At 35.6% G+C, this 21113-nt stretch overlaps 2 protein-coding genes across 3 annotated transcripts in view; one reads left to right on the top strand and one right to left on the bottom strand.

Annotated features, from left to right (window-relative positions):
• Positions 1-855: 855 nt before the first annotated feature.
• The window catches only part of BomSIFR (neuropeptide FF receptor 2-like), a 137538-nt gene continuing 117280 nt past the window's right edge, over positions 856-21113 (bottom strand). The window contains exon 3 of the mRNA XM_028305428.1: positions 856-2188. Coding sequence (XP_028161229.1) covers positions 1420-2188 — 769 coding nt within the window. The 3' untranslated portion in view covers positions 856-1419. The remainder of the gene's footprint in view (positions 2189-21113) is intronic.
• On the top strand, positions 10119-11668 carry LOC114353425 (uncharacterized). 2 transcript variants are annotated; one of them, XM_028305437.1, is made up of 4 exons: positions 10119-10151; positions 10681-10808; positions 10854-11005; positions 11423-11652. In XM_028305437.1, exons 1-4 carry the CDS (start codon positions 10140-10142, stop codon positions 11650-11652), a joined length of 522 nt encoding a protein of 173 aa, XP_028161238.1. In that variant the 5' UTR covers positions 10119-10139. The 2 variants fall into 2 exon arrangements, with proteins under 2 accessions (XP_028161238.1, XP_028161237.1); XM_028305436.1 differs by having other exon boundaries at positions 10681-11005; positions 11423-11668.

Genomic DNA, 21113 nt, shown 5'->3' with positions numbered 1-21113 from the left:
CAATGTATAATATTAATTTAAAGTAATTTTTTATTCAATATTATACTGTGAAATGTGAAATAAACGCTGTATTTGTAGACTATGTTTGTAGGCTTTATATTTCGTTACAATGAGCAGCTATGGCTATTTAACAAAATGTGATAATAGTAAGATATTTAAGTATAATCTGTATTTTTATTTCTCAGATGCAAATTCATTGACCATTTTTATAAAGTATTTATATATTATTCAACATTTGTGCATTAAGCGGCTTTCGACTTGTGCCGAATTTCACTATTATAATTATTATTATCTATAGTTTCAGGAAATCTAAATCTAACAACTTTCGTATGTATAAATATAGGTCGTATATAAATATTAGGATGTGAATCTTTTACTTTAGATGCGAATAATGAATGTCTACTAAGACACATTTAAAGTAAACTAATAGTGTGAGCGACGTTTTAATAAATTGAAACGAAAAATAGATTTCAATTTTATTATATTGTTTTTTTCTAGTAATTTAGATTGAGAACTTAAACAAGTTTAGCAATGTACGACTTGAATTTAGTGTTAGGGTGAGGATGTTTTTAACGTTACGTTTTTATACGTGATATTTTATACTAAATACAAATAAGTATTTTGTATGTGATTAAAAAGATGACAAGTACATATTTTTAATGAAATAGTACATTAGAGATGCCATAAAATCACTAAACAGTAGTATAAAAGCGTTAAACACATGTTTTTACGTAGGTATATCATAGAATTCAACAGTTACTAAGAAATTTCTACTAACATCGAAACAACGAAGGATTAAAATATGGAACAAAAATGAATAATTATTCTAAAAATCACTTTGAGAGGTTGCTTTTATGCATAATTTTACTGCAATAAATATTTTTGAGGAGTACTACATTATGACAAACTTACTTTCTACGATTTATATTTGTACTGTAGTATTGTTGGATTATTTGTGTAAATTGTTTTTTTTATATTTTTTTGTTATTTTTATTTATTTACGTATACAAATTGAATCAAAAAAATTAAATAATAATTAAATCAAACCCGTATCAAATTATCGCATGGGAAAATACAAATAAAAAATTATAATTTCCTAGAAAACTTTGTGCGCAATGTGCGTTGGCTCTTTACAGATCGCTTTACAGTATTACAATTGTGTAAAAATAAAATCTCCTTACAACACTATAACCAACTTACGTATAAAAGTACCTTACTATTAAAAATATTCACAGGTTTACTGTCAAGTCACGAAGGTCAAAAACTTGGTTCTTGCACAAGACAACATCAAACTGTCAAACTTAAAATCATACTTTAGAAGCATACAAAGGTCGTATGTGTCGATATGCTGAGGTGCGTCGCCTGCGTCGTCGCGCGGCGGCGGAGAGTGAACCGGTCCCATGAGCGCCGGGCGCCCGTCTAAACGCCGGTGTGGTTGAAAATGAACGACACCGCGTTTTTGTCCATCGGCGGCGATCTCCGGGTGATCGAGGCGTGGTTGTTGTTGTTGTAGTGCCACGACTTCCTTGTTGACGTGCTCGACGACTGCAACGCGATGGTCTCGTAGTACCGCAGTCTGCCGCAGCACTTTCGGCTCTTGATGATCGCGACGAAACCCTTCCTGTACTTCTTGTTGAAGAACGCGTACAGGATCGGATTGATGCAGGAGTTTGACGACCCCAGCCATTGGGCCAGAGGAGTGACGACTGGTAGCATGTCCTCCTCCCATTTCTGGATGGGCCCACCGAGCTTTATTCTTGCAAAGATTACGTACAGCGGACACCAAGATATTACGAAGAGAACGACAACAGCCACCAACATTTTGACAACCTTAACTTTAGATTTTTGTTGCATTCTCTCCATTTGTGCGTCTTGCGTGTCCGTCGGAATGGATCTTCTCCAGACTTTGATCCAGATGAGGATGTAGCATAGTGAGATGAGGATCATGGGGAGAATGTAGCAAAACACGAGATTACCAATGACGAAGTATAGCACTTCGCTGATGGGGTTCGGCCAGGTGTCCAGGCAGAGTCTGACGTTGGGCTGGTCGTCGAACACCACGACGAGGTCGAAGAAGAACACCCAGGGCGTGGTGACGAGAATGGCGAAGATCCAGATGAAGACGATCATGAGCCTGGCGCGGCGCTTGGTGATTTGACACTTCAGCGGCCACCAGATGGCAAGGAATCTGAAACAATGAAAATGGTCACATTGAATACTATTATTATGAATATCTATTTAAATCCTCAAGAGCAAGATTCCGTCCTGCAATTTTTTTTCTAAACATGTTGTTTAAGTCGTACAAACAGTTTTTATAAATAAAACATTTACAGTTACAAGAACTTAATTGCTGGAAGTCTTGAGTCTTCTGCTTGTTTAAAGTTCGACGTAAAAAGTTTCGCTTAAAGCTCTGTCTTAAGACGTTTCCGGAAATAATGGCGGATATTGTTCGGAGGCGGACGCAGCGGCGCGGCGAGGAGTTATCCAGTCTGGTGGCTTGATGAGCCGTCTGGGAAAACAACAGGTTCTGTGTCTAATTGGGATTGGCAGTTCGTTTCCTAAACTTTTGTAACTATTGATTTTTAAATAATATAAGCCATTTTCCCGTTAATAAAAAAATATTAACGGTCCTATTAATCTCTTCAGTAAAGAAAGCTTAATAATTATACCTAATTACTAAATATTATCTACGCATCCGAACTTCATATTTACTTGATGAAATAATTATAAGTCAAAGTAATTTTAGTACGACTCAGCTACGGAAGTCAAGTACCAGAAGCGTATATGTTTATGTGCCCATTGAAGTATTTACGGAAGCAAATTGTGCACATTGCTAAACGACGAAGTATGTGATAAATTATACCGTTGAAACTAATTTGTATTCATAAATATTGGAAGGAAACGAAGATGGCAATGTTAGATCTTTGGATATCTTCCGATCGAATAATTTCCGTTCAGCTTCCGATTTAAAGTTGATATTTTAAATATTTGCCACACGATTTCATTTCCAAGTACCTATGTAATATTAATTTTGTAAAGATGGTAATAATTGCAGTTTGATAATTTATTCTTGAGACTATTAAGTCAGAAAATGAAATCAACTGATTTATTAAGTAATACCAAGATGGAAAAAAAAATTAAAACGAATCAACAGCGAGATTTGCGTCGCTACATCATCAACATCATCACCAAAATAGTGAAGGACCTCGCTGTCCATACCGAGAGGTACAATTACTGCCTTGAGATGTCACCGAGCGCGTGTTACAAGATATTAGTGACTTTTCCAGCGATAGCATTGACAAGGTTAACACCCAATCTTATAGTTAGGCTGTTTTGCGTCGAAGCCGTGGCTCAGATGCAAGCTGTTTAGAAATATTTTATTTTTATTGCATCATCAGAAGGAAATTAGATATTACGATTTTCTTGAAGGTAAAACCAATTTCATATTCTACGAGTAGGTACTATAGCGTTGTTTATAACAACAGTTACAACACTACCGGTTGTGTACCGAAAACTAAATTTTCGGTAATAATATGTTTTTGTATAATCTACATAAACAAATGATTATTATTCTTAATTTCCTTTGACAGAGTGCAGTTTTGGTGTGTTTAGAAATTGTAGATGTTACAACTTTATTGATCATCGCCTGCCGATACGAAGATCGGGCCAACGCACTGCAGGTAATGCAATGAGATGCTTATTCGGTATGCGAGATCAGACAGGGTGAACATCGCTCTATTAGGGCCATGTGCACACCGCTTTACCACACTGACGACTCTAGAACCGCAGGAGAACCAAAGTAACCGACATAGCTCGCAGAATTGCTAAAATCAAGTGGCAGTGGGCGGGGCACATAGCTCGTAGAGACGATGGCCGTAACCGTTGGGGCAGGAAAGTTCTCGAATGGCGACCACGGGCTGGGAGACGTAGCGTGGGCAGGCCTCCTACTAGGTGGACCGACGATCTGGTGAAGGTCGCGGGAAGAGCCTGGATGCGGGCAGCGCAGGACCGTTCATTGTGGAAAACCTTGGGGGAGGCCTTTGTCCAGCAGTGGACGTCATTTGGCTGAAAACGAACGAACGAACGAACGACTCTAGAAGATGTCACTAAGTTTTCGCTACCGTTCAAAAAAAGATCACTGTGAAATTCGATGTGCATTTTCCAGTGGTTAATCAATCACTGTAGCATGAGACGATTGAACTGTACTACATACTGGTAATATTAGTTAGTTTATTTTTTTGTTAAGACCATACGTGAGACTTGTAGTCTCAATTATTGTTCATTCATAAAAGGTTATCTGTATTGATAGTAAGTGTGTAGGATGAAGTATTAGGTGTTATCGTTTCCAATCAAAAAGTTATTAACAACATGCAGGTTATGCAGTGCGGTGTGCAAGGAGCTTTACCGTTGAATATTTATATGAATACGTCGCGTCTAAATCTCATTATTCAGAATAACTGATTGGGTTTGAATGTAAGTCGTACACTGTCCTATTGAAAAACTGATGTTTTCTAAATGAGAAAACTTTACCCCAAAACAACACGTTATATCAAATTAAACTCTACTATTTTATCATTTATAAGAACGCTGTCGTGGAAAGTTTACTTTAGAATTAATGATAGATGTGATACTATAATAATACTAAATAGTGTTGTTTATTTGTAAAAACTCATCAACACGTAAACAACTATAGGCACCTAAATATTCCTATAGAATTGGAATAATTAAATTATTTTATACCTCTATTTTCAACAGATCGAAACAGTTTTACAATAATAAGTTACTTAGTGTCATATTGTATTTGTAAAATTTTACTTTTTGAGTCAGGAGATTGATTAAATCTCACAAAGCATTTTTCTCTGTTTCGTCAATAAAAACTACTTAACGTAATTTATGTTACGGAGGTTTTATTTTTGTCTGACGACTGCTAAAATATTCCGCCGGCAGCATTTTGAGGCTGAATCGCATATTTTTGGATAAAATAAATAACGCCCCGTCCAATTAAAGTAAGACAGATGGTGGCTGCTTTGTCGCGGGGACGATGCATCAGCGTTAAATTGCACATCTCGCTCGTCTCATGCAGACGCAGCCTCGGCCCAAAAACTTTCAAGATGCATCTGTCAAAATTAGTGCTGTTCCTTTACAGCTATCTATGAATATCGATATGATTTCCTAAATTTTAAACATTGTTAGCAAAGGGAAAAAGTTAAGTGTTAAGAATACATCCAATCAAATTGTTGCTTAAAAGTAGTTTGATTTAACTCTGTCACGAAGAGTATTGTAATCTCAATTGTAAACTCTATCGATAGTACAGCATCACTTAATCAAAACAGAAATAACGAGCACTCAATTGCATTGACATTTAACATCAGGGTGCATGCATAATTCTGCAATCACCCTCCTGCCCTTTAGAACGCATCTCTTATTTTTGAAACCACATTTAATCTCTCATATTTCATTACTCAATAAAATAAATGCAGCACTTTGTTATTGAAGTCTGCCCCAATTTATAAGTAAGTGTTGACAATTATTTACAATTATTCATGAAACCTATAATTTTTACTCATTTAGTGATAAAGATAAAAATTCGGGCTTTCATCGCCTTGTTTTTGAATGTAGAGTCGTGTTTATAATGGAAATTTTACTAAGTATAATATTTTGTTAACTGATCTTTTCTTTGCTTAGTCAAAATTGGCTTTTAGGGAATTTTCCAATGTCCACGGACTCGATCCCTCTATTTTAATTTATACATAAAATTAAATAGTTGTGTTCGAAGAATCTACAGTCATTTAAGATAACGTTTGATTTCTATAAACAAAATAAGCGCGAGAAAGCTTCAAGTAAAAAAGTTTTAAACGAGTCACGGACATAGCCTTGTAAAAAAATTAAAAGGAAAACGTTGATTACGTATCTTGGTATCTTGTTCTAGACAGGAAAACTCTTGTCATGTACTTCCAGGATGCACGCGTCCCAACGTTTGTCGCCGGCGCCACTTTCTGTCAGCTGACATTGACATAAAACAAAATGGCGTAATTACATGATTATAGTTGTAAAACACAACTGTCAACCTTAGCCACTGTATCCGATCTATATATTACAGTCCTTTATTTTATTACCCGTAAGGTTTAGATTTAAAGAGCAGGTACGTGTTTGTATGCGGTGCCGATGTGTCATTATTTGCAACGTTATTTGTTGTGGCATGCGAACTGGCCGCGCTAATCGATCTCTGAGGCCGTCTTGTGGAGCACTTTAAATTATTTCAGACAGCTCATGTAATTTGAGTGACAGTTTACCCACATCGCTCCAAAAGTGGAATAATGATGTTGACATAGATCTACTTAAAGATATTATAGCAGAGTTATAAAAGAACTTGTCAAAACATTTTTCAAGATAAAGTTAAATTGATTAACTTTTTATTTTCAAAAAGTTTTGTTTACGTACTAGTATTTTCATTGTTAATTTCACTAATCTGTTAGGTAAATTCTATTTAATGTAAAGTTAGATTAGGAATCCGTTACAAATCACAACTACCCTACACAAATACCATCTAAGGCCTAAGGTATTATTATGAAGCCGACATAGTTAAGAGCTCTTAATTTAATGGTAGATCCTATGTAATTAAAGACCTAGACCCTATTATAGCAGGCGCTGATAAGTTAATAGTGAAACTAAAGGCTTAATTGGAATCTTCACTTCAATCGGTAAAATTACCCATATTAAACTGTGTAATACGTGTCATTACTTTAAATGATGTACCGAGAGTAGGTTAACTGAATATCACACCGAATGTAAGCGTCATAAATTAAAGTAACACTTAAACGTTTAATTGTGGACAAGCGTGTGCATTTTAAATTAATTATGTGTCATTAATCTTTATCCAAGAAATATCAGCTGTAAAATCTCGATTACAAAGTTATCGATTTACATTTTTAATGCCCTGGTGCAAGACTGCGGCCAAAAGTAGAATGATATTAACACTTGAATCACATGCGGTAGGTATAATAAATGAGTTAATGTAATAATTTGCCTTATAATAGTCGCCAAATGAGAAGTCCAGGGAATGTGGACAAAAAAATGGTTAGCGGAGGCAATTTTAAATTGAGAAATTGCAGCAAACATGTGTTGCTTAAACGAATAAAACTTTATTCCATTAAAATGGGCAATTCAAAATAAAAGAATGAGGGACTTTAGTGCAAAGTGCCATAAAAATATTTAAAGAGCTGACAGTTTCATTCACGAGGGTTCTCTACATATTGAAAAGACTGCTCAAGTATGTTCTGCTGCGGAGAAGCATCGGTATCGATTTTGTTACATAATAATATGTACTTTAGTAATTTTCCTGTTACTAAAGTACATATTATTACGTAACAAAATCGATTTACACCAAAATGTCTTCTAAAATTAGATGCATACGATAATAAATCTATTAAATGATACTAAATCGTTTCGCAGTTGTTACTAAAGACCCCTAAATAATAACACTGATTGGGCGCCTAAAGAATCAAGTCCAAAAGGAGCGGAATGACAACCAGTTGATGGACTTCAACAATATAACAAGTTATTGAGCTTGTTTACTTGTTTACAGCCGGACGGAACTACTAGCCATCAGAGAACCGGTTTTTGTTTGGCATTTATAAAAAATAAATAAAAGAAGGTTTACCCAAAGGGCTCTTTCAAATTAGACCTTTTGAGTAGGAGGTCACTTTTATGTTTGCAGGACCGTACATTACCTACCTGTTGGTTTTTCATTGCATGTTTTTTCCAAAGCAGTTGTCATACGGACGACTAACGTTCGGCTCAAAACGTCTTATCTGAAATAGCCGAGGATAAATAAACTAATGTTAGACTTACTATTAATTTTAAAATGAACGTGGTGAAATAAAAGTTCAAATAAGTAATTTAATCCGAACACCAAGAGAACGAAAACAAAGATTCGATACGATCTGTCATTAAACTTTTGGGTGATCAACACTTTGATGACACTAGTCGTCCCTTAATGGAGGCACTCGTGAGTGGATTCACTCTCTCCGATCAAACACTTTCTCTGGTCTATTTCCAGTAAAGGATACAATTAAAATAATTCCCTAATCATTCAGGCGCAAGTAAGGTCCTGTTAAGAGGGCTTAAAAATAGAAATACGATTTACTGGTTTGTAAGATTGTATCTTGAACCTTTTTTAGAAATCTGAAAAATATTTTGAAATTAAATAAATATAGGATAGGCAGGTAAAAATTGGTATGTAGTTACGATACTGTTTATTAAAAAACGCAAGTGACGTTTAGTTACTTAGAAAAAAACCTAAGTATTACTTATTGAAGAAACAATATTTCATCCACGTAAATAAGCGAAAAGTTTTTATCTTAATTGCACAGTTTAATAACATGAAAAATAAGTAGGCACTGTGACCAACAGTCTTGACAAAATATTCCATTACCTTCTGAAAAACTTTAACGAATTTAAAATTTCGTGCAAACTTTAAACCACTTTTGCGATATTTAACATTTAAATATGGAAAATTTCTTAAGATTACGTGATTCAGATTTTAAAGAGATTACTTTTTGATCATCCCAATTATTATGAACTAACGTAAAATAGGTTTACTTAAATCTAATTTGTTTCGTCGTGGTTAGTTTAAATATTCAAGTAAATATTTAAATTTTTCTCAGTATTAAATTTTTTGTCAATGAAATAGCTTTATTTTTTATGTACACCATTAGAATCTTTTTTTGCCAAAGTACTACAATGTTCTTGTTACAAGCACAATGACGTCATCAAGTCCTGACGGTTGAGGCGTGCTTAGGAAATAAACACAAAGTTGTCGCGAACGCACCGAGCTCACAATGACCTCGTTACGGCCCATTTGGGAGAAAAAACTGCTTCGGAGGGTTCTCTCTCTACACACGTGAAAATAGATTGCTACAAAAATACAAAAATATTCAAGATTGCTGGAAATAGGAAGAGAAGAAATACAATACGGACTAGATACGAAATGTCAAATGTTAATGGAGCTATACTTACTGATTTTTTTCCTTGGATGATCAATAAGTTGTTAAAATTCGCTATAATTTTTATAACAATCATAACATAAAACTTAAGTTCTACTAAATTATTTGAGTGACACACAACTGATATCAGCCAGAAGATTAATTCAAAAATACTTTGATTAAGCGTTAATAAAGGTATTTTTCACCTAACTTATCTCTCTCTATTAAATTGATTTTTCATGAAAGTATTTTTAAAAACTTGCAACAGTATTTTATGACATACCAATAGACTTAAAAATCAATTTCACCATCATGATAATAGTTTTTTTTGCTTTTGCAATCATCAGATACGAGTATAATGAACTTACAGTATTGCGATAAACAATGATAAGGAAGCTTAGTCGCCGAGCTTTCTATGACCTTCGATACGCTTTGATATTTATTATCAATATTGATCGTACAAGATAATCTATTCTAATAAGATAATCGGCCATTGTTGCACAGATTTGCGAAATATTGTATAAATGCAATTGCTATGTCTTTGTAGGGAGAAAAAAATATATGAAGAAAATCGTTGTTTTTTATGTCCTTATTATCATTTACAACCGACGAATACTATTAATAAAATGACTGATAATTCAAAAACCGAATATTGTCTTCACGCATTCACGGATGATCTGTAGGCCTAAGATGCGCGCCGTGATAATTTTTATCGACGTCAATTTGTATGGGAAAAATCGATAAAATGGCGTGATAACCGCCTATCACGGCGCGCATCTTAGGCCTACAGATTAAAATATCAAGAAAATATTATATCAAAGTAACAACTCCAAATACGACGTAATTTCTGCAAGCAATAATCCAAAGTAACGCCATCAAAGCTCGAACGAAAACTGACAAGATAATTACGTGATTATTAGACAGCACTCATTAACCGCGCATAAATTATGCAAATCACGCGTGTGACAGATCTTTGACAGGAAAAAAGGCAGTTAGCAAAAAAATTTCGCAAACTATCAAAAAAAGAAAAGCCTCAAGTACACTGCCCAATATTGTCGCAATCTGGGCCGATCGATTATTTTGAAGCATATAAAAAGTTCGCAGCGGTCTAACTTATCATCAGTTGAGTACAGGACGTCAACAACGATTATTACAATGCAGAAACTTGTGAGTTTAACAATAATTGGGAACATTAAGAACATTAATTATAATCAATTTATGCAATCTTAGAAATTGAAAAGAAAATTAACCGTAACGTCTTCTCAGTCACAGTCAATAATAATTGCGTAGCGTATTATTTAAAGCTCTATGAATTTTAATTAATTTTCCCTATTTAAAGAGTCCTGGTGCGTCCATAATTTATTTGAACCCGTTGTATCCACTGCAGGACAAAGCCCTTCCAACCTTCTTTCACTTTCCCCGACCTTCACTATGCCAATGATTTTTAATTACTGCACATAATATATTTTTTTACAAAAAGAAAAATATGTAATTTTCATTGTCTTGCTTTGCGAAGTTACAGACGATCAAATTTTGCAATCATAAAGTTTTGTTCATCTTATTATGATTCATAAAGGGTCTTAAACATTTAAATTCCCAATTCTGATGAATGATTTACCATTTGATTAGCAGTTTTAGTATCCAATAAATATATCCAATAATGTTTCGTTTATAAATCAAGTTTTTTTATTCGCAGATCATCTTTACCGCCCTTTTGGCTGTGGCCGCCGCCGCCCCCGGGTACATTCTAACCCACGAGCCTCAGAAGTCGACCATCACGCACAGTAGCCAGGTGGTCGACCATGGGAGCACCATCGTGCACCATCCTGTGGTCCCAGTGGTCCACGCCACCCCTGTGGTCCACGCCACCCCTGTGGTCCACGCCCCCGTGGTCCATGTGTCGGTGCCATCTAAGACCACCGTGACTAAGAGCGACCACGTGGTCAACCACGGCTCCACTGTGCACGTGCCGGTGGTACACACACATGAGATCCCTGTTGTGCACGCCCAAAAGACGACTGGTAAGCCAAAAACACTAGATTTGTATCTTATTCTGTAATTAATTTACCTAACAATGTGTCTGATAGATTTGTATTTTCTTTTACATTTTCTCTAAGTATTCTTTTGCCTCAGTCGACTTAATTAAAATCAGATAAATCAATACCTTTTTATTCTCTAAATGTATTTTAAAACATACCTACTTTGATCATTCGTGTTCAAGTAGCTACATTATTTGTTTCATTAATTAATTTAGCGTTTTAATAAGAGCATACTCAGACAGTATTTTGATGTTGAGATCAACGATTGAATGACATAATAAGATGAGATCAAAATATCTTTAACTATACTCAAGCTACGAATCCGCAACTAAAAATAAAATCCGAATAACTTTACGCCACGGAGAACCAAGAAAATGACCATGTCACTTTGTTTCACAGTAACAAAGAACACCCACTCCATCAACCACGGATCCACATTCGTGCACAGCCCGGTCGTGGTGCACGCCCCAGTGGTGCATGCCGCCCCAGTGGTCCACACAACACTGGTGCACTCTGCCCCCCTGGTCACCTACAAGACCGGGGACTCCGCTATCTCCCACCAGAGCTCCACTGTGCACGAGACCGAGCCCGTACTCAAGTCCTACTCGCTGTACACTTTCCACCACTGATTTGTTTGTTAAAGATTGTTGATTTATTTTTATTGTATTGATGATTTTTTGTAATGTAAATAAAGATTATTGACTGTGTAATTTGTTTCATGTAATTTAGCAGCGCTAACTGCAATACGTATAACAAGCGTACAACTCATAACAATTACAAAAACCTTTGATATTATAAGTGAACAATAAAATTTCACAACGCACTTACAAGCTTCACTTAAAAGCAATTACCAGCCTATTCTTAAGGCTGTCTGTCTGTTGAATGTAGAAGGATTACTACGTTAAAATTTGAGGATTTTAAACGTAGATTATTGTTGGATTTTATTACTCGTAGCACTCGTGGATGTGAATGAAGCTAATGGTATTATGTAATAGTTGGGCTAACAAAAATTATCGACTTGAAAACCAGAAGAAATTAAAACTAGCTCTTCACATATTTTATTTTGCTTTACTAATAATGAATTTTATTAAAAGTAAAATAATTTTTAAGGACAAAATTAATTGTCCATATAATATAACTGTCATTATGTAACTGGTTATAGAATAACATAAAAAACTGATGGAAAAAATAATCAAATATAATTTTGTCTAATAAACATTACCTAACAACCTTGTTAGACCTTGTTTAGATAAGGTTTTTAATAATTCAGTCTCGATGTCGATAGTTGCACACCACTGTGTAAAACACATCCCTAATGCTTAGCTCCCACTCCATTAATTTATATTCAAATACACGATAAAAACGTTAGGCCATTTCGCACCAAATTGAACACGACCCTTTTAACTTTCAAAAGGTAATTCACCGCTAATATACTAAGCACGAGATATTATTACATTAATGGAGAACATGATATACTCGTAGGTATCTTAATCTGCCGGAATTGATTACTATTTAGTAAGATACTGACAATTTTCAGATAAAAACTAGAGACACCCACAAGATTTTATGCATTTAAGTACAATATACTAAACGTATTTTTGTATCTATCGAAACATTTCAGTATTATGTTGCTCAGAAGCTTCAGGAAGTCCAAAGCTCTCTCCTAAAAAGCCCAAGCAACTTTCTTCTCAAGGCCTTAATCCCTCTTGTAAGTATTGTAACTACAATCTAACTTCCTGAAAGGGTAATGTGCCTAAGGAGCATCATTTCGTGGCAACGTGTGATCGGACTGAAACTTGTGGGAACTTCGTACATTTACTTAATAGTAGCTAATTTGAGCTTTACATAGAAATTAGTGTTCAACTTTGAAGACAACACCTAATTGGATGCTTCCTTATTCTAGAATTTTCGACATGAAAGGACATTGTCAGAAACCGCCTAAAAACCGCCCAAAAACATTAACCCATCATAATTATTTTCTATTTTTTTTAATACATTAAGCACCCTTTCATTCTAATGGACACTTAAGCATTGAAAAATTAAATAAATAAGTCTTTTAACGTTTATTCTATAATACTATTACAACTTCCGGACGTTTTGGTGCGTGGCATGGTCTAAAACCTATCAAGTTCCATAATTTTTGCCGATAAAATCTGTACGAGGCATTACCGTACTTTATTGCTGGGAGTCCATGTATAGTGATGTTCCTGCGGCCATCATAGACAATAAAATATCGATTTTGAAAATAAAATAAATCGATTAAACTGCTTTGAAGACTAGATTTGCGTTAAAAGCTAAAAAGATATTGACACTATTACAAGAAGCTATCTAAAGTGTCCAACTGGTCGAAGGTCGTAAATAAAATAAAAATAATTAGGACCATAAACTGATATTCATGGTATCATAACTGTAAAAGTGTCAGAATCCGATGTTGAATCCAATGCCAGTTGAAGTGTGAGAAACATATATATTTTTTTTTTATGTGACAGGAGGCAAATGAGCAGACGGATCACCTGATATCAACCTAGTATAGTTGCCAGTCTCTCATAATCTATGCCAATGAGGGTTTTCGCGATTGAAAAATCCGCCAGATGGCAATACGTAGACGTGAGGTCCAAATGCTGCATGATTGGTTATTTTTGACATGACATTGACAGATATCCACCAATCATGCAGCATTTGGACCTCGCGTCTACGTATTGCCATCTCGCGGATTTTTCAATCGCGAAAACCCTCATTCATAGCACATGTATAATAATAGACCAAATGAACTTTTATAGATTGTGAAAGAGAAGATAAAGATTTTATTATTTTATTAAAATCTTGCCACGAGGTAGTTTTTCAGTAGAAACCAGGATTGGATAATCGCTACAGGCAAGTATCAGAACATTTTATAAATATTTTTAATCGATTATATCCTTGTGAATCGTTTTAATAAATTGTCATTTTACTTTTTCAATTAAAACTTTTTCAATCCCTAGTCTTGTCAAACTGTCATAATGTCAACAAATTATAAATGTCACGTCAGTTGACTCAATTTCAGTCTTCTGTGCGTTTATTGTATTTTTATTTCAATGAAATAGTGCTAAAGGGTTAGTACTAAAACTGAAAGCCTTTTTTCAGAAAGAAAACCAATGTGGTGCCCTTATTATTCATGCTGTTTGAAAGTTACAAGTCAGTGATACAGAGTTGCCGACATTATAACTCCGTAGTGATACCATACCAAAGAAGAAGTTTTCCTAAACACTTGTGTTGTTTTTATATGTGATCGAATAAAAAGGATTAATTCTACTGCTCAAATGGAATAACTTATCCCAAGAGACCGAATAAAAAAAAAACCTCTCCATAGAAATTATCACCATCACGAGGATGTGAATTTTTTTGAGAATTTGATATTGGTCCTGTAAGAAAAGTAGTTGTATTTCAGTAGTAGAATCAACCCTTCTTGTTTCATCAGCAAGAGTAACTATAAAAACGCCCTGTAGGTAGGTATTATTAAGCTGAAGAGTTTGTTTAGTGTCAAAGACTGTCACACAGTGTAACTTAAATTGGCATATTATGATAATGAACATAAAAACTTAAATAAATATTTATGTTAATATTTTTTCTATTTATTTATTTTCCCAAAGCTTCACAGTGACAGCTGAAACAGCAATACTGTTAACAAAACAGTAAAACTAAACTTGGAACAAACTGTTACAAATATGAGGGGTTTAATATTTTACAAATTAAAATAAAACCGCATGTTGCTTTACTTTCTCGTATAGGTAATAAATGTAATTAATGGCTAGATTATTAATGTTACTTTGTTACCCTCAATAGTGAGGAAATCTTATAAAATGGTAACCCTGATTTTTATTGTCATTCAAGTGCTCTTTCTTCGCATAGGCTTCTGTGATTTGGCCAAGGGCCACACACATTGCGATAACATTATGCGACATTGATTTGACAGCAGCGGAGTGAAGTCTTGCGACTATGCAAAATGATACCCTGTAATCGTAGCGCATACAGACATAGACGGGGCGGGGCACATAGCTCGTAGAGCTGATGGCCGCTGGGGCAGGAAAGTTCTTGAGTGGCGACCACGAGCCGAAAGACGTAGCGTGGGCAGGCCTCCCACTAGGTGGACCGACGATCTGGTGAAGGTCGCGGGAGGTGCCTGTATGCGAGCGGTGCAGGATCGGTCTTCGTGGAAATCCTTGGGGGAGGCCTTTGTCCAGCAGTGGACGTCTTTTCGGCTGAAACGAACGAACGAACGATACGTATTACCACTATTTACCAGACATTACTATTTATTGCATACTCGCCGGATTACACGTAGGAGCACGCGCGTAACAGCTTCGGCCTTGCATTATTATAAGATCTTGTTCCGCCCTTTTACGAACTTCCTCCGTGAGGATATCCCCGCCGAATTCTATGATGAACCTATCAAAAGTCATATTCTGCAATGTCAACCCACCACAAGGTGGACCGACGACCTGATAAAGGTAGCGGGAAGGCGCTGGATGCAGGCCGCTACCAACCGTGCGATGTGGAAGTCATTGGGGGAGGCCTATGTTCAGTAGTGGACGTCCTGTGGCTGAAATGATGATGATGATGATGAAATGAATGAAAATGACAAATCTTCGAACGTGTATAATACCGTGCCAAAGTAATCATATAATTTTGGCACCTTAATAACTATTGCCGTTTTTGTTGTAAAGATCATGCAGCGCTACTTGCGGATATTATTGGAAAGAAAACTATGTGGGCTCTAGATCTGAAGCCGCTTTAACGAACACGAAGTGCTCATACAATGCGGCGTATTTTCTTCCAGTCTTTAGTCAGGACTTTAGTCGAATTAAAACCCCGGTTGAACGTGATATAGCCGCACTAGAATACGATGCTTTTTTGCATAATCGCAAGACTTCGTTCCGGTGTCGACCGAATGTTATCATGATGTATGTGGCCCAGGGGTTACCGTAGCCGCTAAGGTTTGAAACTTCTTGCTTAAAATATTGTAGTCTTTGGCATAGACTACGACGGTAGTCATGGAGATAGGAGTTTGTTATCTCGTGTCAGATGTAAATGGTGAAAAGAAAACTCATGATTCGTGTTATTTTTATGCATTATGTAGGTTTTTCATAAAAGTGTAAGCCCGAGTGATCTCCAAAACCCATTCTATTATCATATACGATTCGGCTTCGATATCTATAATACAATAGGAGTTTATTTCATGTGTCAGATGACAAGGGTGGAAACAACCTACGATTCATGTTGTTTATTTACGTGCAATATGTGGGCATATTATAAAAGTGGAATGCCGAGTTGTATTTCTAAAACTTGTTCTATTATTTTATACTATTTGGCTGCGACTCGGCGTGACGACAATACGAAACATTTTTCGCGAATCGGTGTTCATACATTCACACAATACATTAGACGCCATGTTGTCATAAACATTGAGTTATAATGTACTACGTACTAGAGAAGACATGTCAACTAGACTGTTTCTGGCACGTAAATAGGTCCACGGACCGAAATTCAATTAGTATGTGCTCAGCGGTTGCTGTGACAACACGCTTGAGTGCAGTTTTGTTTTTTTAAATATGCCATCCTATAGACGAAAATACTGTTGAAATAACTCCAGATACATACCTATTAAGTAAAAATCAAGGAATGACTTTTTACCATTAAGTTGTACATTTATGCACTTTAAAACACTAATTTAATTTTAATTTGTTAATTACAAGGCTCACTGCGGCGGCAGCCATTTTAAGAAAATTTCAAAGAATAAAAATCGCAGACTTGACACTGACGCATAAATTAGTATACGAAAGGAAGGTTAAATACAGCAATAAAAAGATTTTTTTGAGGTTATAAGCACTTTGTATTGCACAAATTACTAATAGTCCCGTCCAGCCCCTTGTGTTAAGCTAAATAAGCTTAGGTTACGGGTGGGCTCACACAATAGTCGTGCGGCATCATGGATCAAACTTGTTTGAATCTCACTGCTGTTGTTCGATTGCGACTGGTTAGTTAGTAAATCACCCTAATTATTGACACCTAGCTCACGAGATAGGCTAAAATTATAATAATTGTACAGTGTGTCTGGTCACCAGTGTCCGACCCGTTAGGGCGCAGTAATATGATCAATTTAATCGACAAATCCAGTATTAAAAAATTACAGCTATTTTAATTTTTTTAGTTTCTGAATGCGGATAGATTCATTTATTTACCAAATCTACCGATGTACAGGACCTATGAGTATAAAAGTGATTCGTTCGACAGCTGAAAAAGTAAGCAATACGTTGTCATCAAAAGCTTCCATTTAAATTTCTTAGAAACAGTTGGTAAAAAAAATGATGCTTCTTTTTATATTTTTCAATGTTACAAAAAACTAGAAAGTTTTACATTTTTAGATGCACTAAGTTATTACCTAAAAACTGATATACCTTGGCTTTAAATCAACTAGTCTAGGTGCTAGCTACACAGGAGATGCAGCGGTGGAAAGGAGAGGTGGGAATAGTCCCGTAACTTCTACCTCACAGCNGTTGTCATAAACGACATATTATAAAATCGCTGTGATTTAATATTCTTAATCATTAATTTTATGGCAAGTGTCCATCAGGAATCATTGTTCTTACACACAGAATCGTATTATTTCGCTTTCGGGTAGTAATATGTCAAAATTGTTGGTTCTTAGGCGAACAATGTATGGAGAACGAACAATGTCCTTTGGGTATTCGGTCCTTTATTTAATTACCAGCAACATCTTGCTAATAAAATACTAGCCTCATCATCATCATCATCATCTCACCCTGTAGCCCGGTTGGTAGCGGCCTGTGTCCAGCGCCTTCCTGCTACCATTATGATGTCGTTGGTCCACCCGTTTTCCGGTACGCATTTTTGCCTCTCATTTTTATAAAACATGTGGGTTGATTAAAACGCGCTGATGAGTGGTCTATAAAGAGTGGCTGTAAGAGCTTTAAGCTCTAAAGGACATTACGCGCTTGTTTTACAACGCATTCACGACTCTACAATTCGGTTCTAATGTGCAAACGCGTGAGTAATTGCACAGGACGTTGAACCCAGCTGGAGTGTCGAGCACGTTCATTTGAGTTTGTCAACATGGAAAATATCAGGATTTACAATTTTCTGTTTAACTCAATGTGACTTCAAGGAATCAAATTCAACGTGAAATTGGTTTTGACATGATACGAAGTATAGACCCTGGAAAGGAAACATTCACTCATACTCAAATACCTGATTTCAATGTTTATGACTCTAAGCTCTCGAACTTATAATGCCTCCAACGGAATTTGAACTTTCTGGTATGTTTTTCGACGACATAGTTGAAGCAATTCTCGAGATCGAAACCCACGAAAACGAATCCGCAAGTATAAGATACTAAACAATGAGATACATTATCTTATTGTTGACTTTTAAACCAATGGTTAGGCCGGTAACCATTGCAACAATATCCTTGCTCAATGGCTCGTTTTACAACGTCCTTGGCGCCCAAAAAAGATGTAAGTTAAAGTTCTTATCTGATTGATAAATCGCATGCTGAGGCGTTGCAACACAACTAATAATAAGGTTTATGAACCAAGGTTGAACTTAATAAAGTTTGAGTATGATTAGTATGGTTTTTTTTGTAAACAATTTGATTAGGCTACTGGTGTTGCGAGCTTGCGTATTTATTTCAGGAGCACTTTATACATTGTTTGTTTCTATTATGAGTATGTAGAATTTTAAAGAGAAAACTAGATATTTAGTACCGACTCAAAGGGCAGATGTGGCTACGATTAGACCATTAACACCGTTGATTTGATTTTTAATTTTAAAGAAATTTGAAAAAATCTTCATCACATCGCTATTAAATCATCCAGTGGTTTTGAAGCATGAGGAAAATCCTACATAAAATTAAGTTTTTCAATAGTAATACGGAACTCTAAAGTACGAATTTGTAACTAAGCTTTCAAAGTTTAACAAACATATCTAACAGTAGCTGCTGTATATAGCCTGATGGGCGGTTAAATCATTAGATAACATTAATAATGTGTATTTTACGATGTGAACGACCCAAGGCTTGAACTTGACATTCGGAGGCGTGTTAGCGCCAAGATGTTATTATGTCAAAATTAATGACCACGCTTGTTATGGACCTTGGTGCTTAACACGTTTGCAATATTTTGATAGTAAAACCATTATTCATTCTAAAATTTTGGAATTTAGAAGGATATGCGATGGTCAAGGTTCTTAATGGAACTTGAGAGTTTTGGCACGTCGTGATTTTTACGGAATATCATAATGCATTCATTATGTCTATTAAATTTTTCGAAAATTCAAGTGGTTTGAGTAGTTTGTAACATGACTACAACTACAAGAGCAACAGTCCTAATAAAGTTCTATTTATTTCAAATTATTTTCTCAGGAATATGAATATCTATCAACTTTACCAAATAGCTCTCCTGTTCTTTTTGAATGGATGTTTTTCATATACACAAGTAATTGAGGCCGTCTCCGCCGCCTTTTTAGGTCAACAGGCTCTTTAGACAAGTTAGTCCAATTTTGAGCCACTCAAGACGGCGTGTAGTAGTAGTGTAGAAATGACCTAACGATGGCTATTAACTAATGGAAAGACTAAGCCAAACAACGCATAACTAGAACAATCCCTAAATTATAATTTATTGTGATATTTTTAATGGGGTTACTTTTATAAAGCTTATTCCTAGCATCGCTTCGAAACTATAATGGGTCAGTGCTGAAAAAAGTACTTAACGCTAATTTCTCCAGGAATACATTTTTTTCTTAGTATCCATATTTCACAGATTGAACGTTATTTACCATGTCAGATAGTTGAGTTAAAATGTAAAGTTAAACCTCCAGATTTTCTTCACCTATAAGAGATCGAAATGTTTACCAAATCATAATTTAATATTGCAATGAGATACATTGTGTCACTTGAAATTTAATTTCTTAACAAAACACGGGGTCAAAATAAGTGAGTACGTCGAGAAAATTTAAGCAAAATTTTTAAGAAACGCAATGAATTGTAAGTTTTGACTTTAACAGCTCAATCCACACGTTTTTATTGCCAGAGCATTCACGTAAATGCAATAAAATTCGTGTAAATTAAGATATTGTCGAGAGAATTATGTCGTGTTCATAATAAATATGAATGTTCCTTTTGGCACAATTTTATCGACACGTTGATTGAGTTATCTTAACACTTATCTTGTCATTGCCATATTGATACAGTTATAAGAAATATTTTATGGGCGTTTAAGATAAATTCCTTTATAGTGCCCCAGAGAACAATATTGACACTGCTCTGCTGACACCGTTCGTCACATACGAGTACATGACCCACAAAGCTTTTTTGCCTTATTATATCAGCTCAGTTTGATTGATGAAAATATGCAGTGTTTTTAAGCAAGTATCTAGAAAATCCCTCTGATCAATGCTTTAGTACCTATTATAATTAGAATTTTACGGCCCTTTTTCATTTTCTAAATGAAAGCTTTATTTCTTTCTTTCTTTTTACTGTCTTATTGAAGTTTATACCCAAAATTCTCAATTAGCGTCTCAAACTCGCCGATTTAAAGTACATCATCATCCTTCAGCTCTCGTTTGTTTCCCAATCATATTCAATTAAAACAGTCCCCAAACATGAATGGACAACCAGGCCTGCCAGTACATCTCGTTATGTAAGAGCAGGACCGACTGAACTTGGCATCAACCTACATTCGAGCGGGCCCGTTTGGCTGCTTATGCATTCATTAATCGGTGTATGAATGCCGAAGGAGCGAGGTACGAAGCAAGTGAAAGCTTCGAGGATGCGGCACTTGAGCAGAGTTACCTAGTAGTAGGTTGATTGAAATTTGGTTGCTAAAAGAAAAAGACCAATATATGGCTAAGTATTGAATTTATGTTATTTCTACCAGATGACAATAAAAAATCTACTAATTACGTCAAATACCTTAGAAGGCGCAATCGAACTCTAGATATACAATGTTTTTGGAATTTTAAGATTTTAATAAACATTTAACTGGTACCAAGTACATAATACTAGCTTTCCGCCCGCGGCTTCGCCCGCGTGGAATTT

This window comes from Ostrinia furnacalis, unplaced genomic scaffold (assembly GCF_004193835.3).
Source record: "Ostrinia furnacalis isolate ACB-3 unplaced genomic scaffold, ASM419383v2 OfSCF1657, whole genome shotgun sequence".
Classification (NCBI taxonomy): Eukaryota; Metazoa; Arthropoda; class Insecta; order Lepidoptera; family Crambidae; genus Ostrinia; species Ostrinia furnacalis.
Note: the sequence above shows the minus strand (reverse complement) of the source record. Positions and strands in the feature narration are given on the sequence as shown.

What these genes read in the sequence shown, in the direction of transcription:
- LOC114353425 (XM_028305436.1), top strand. An exon ending in GCACGCCCAAAAGACGACTG is followed by an intron (nt 11,006 to 11,422) that starts GTAAGCCAAAAA and finishes TTTGTTTCACAG; the next exon opens with TAACAAAGAACACCCACTCC.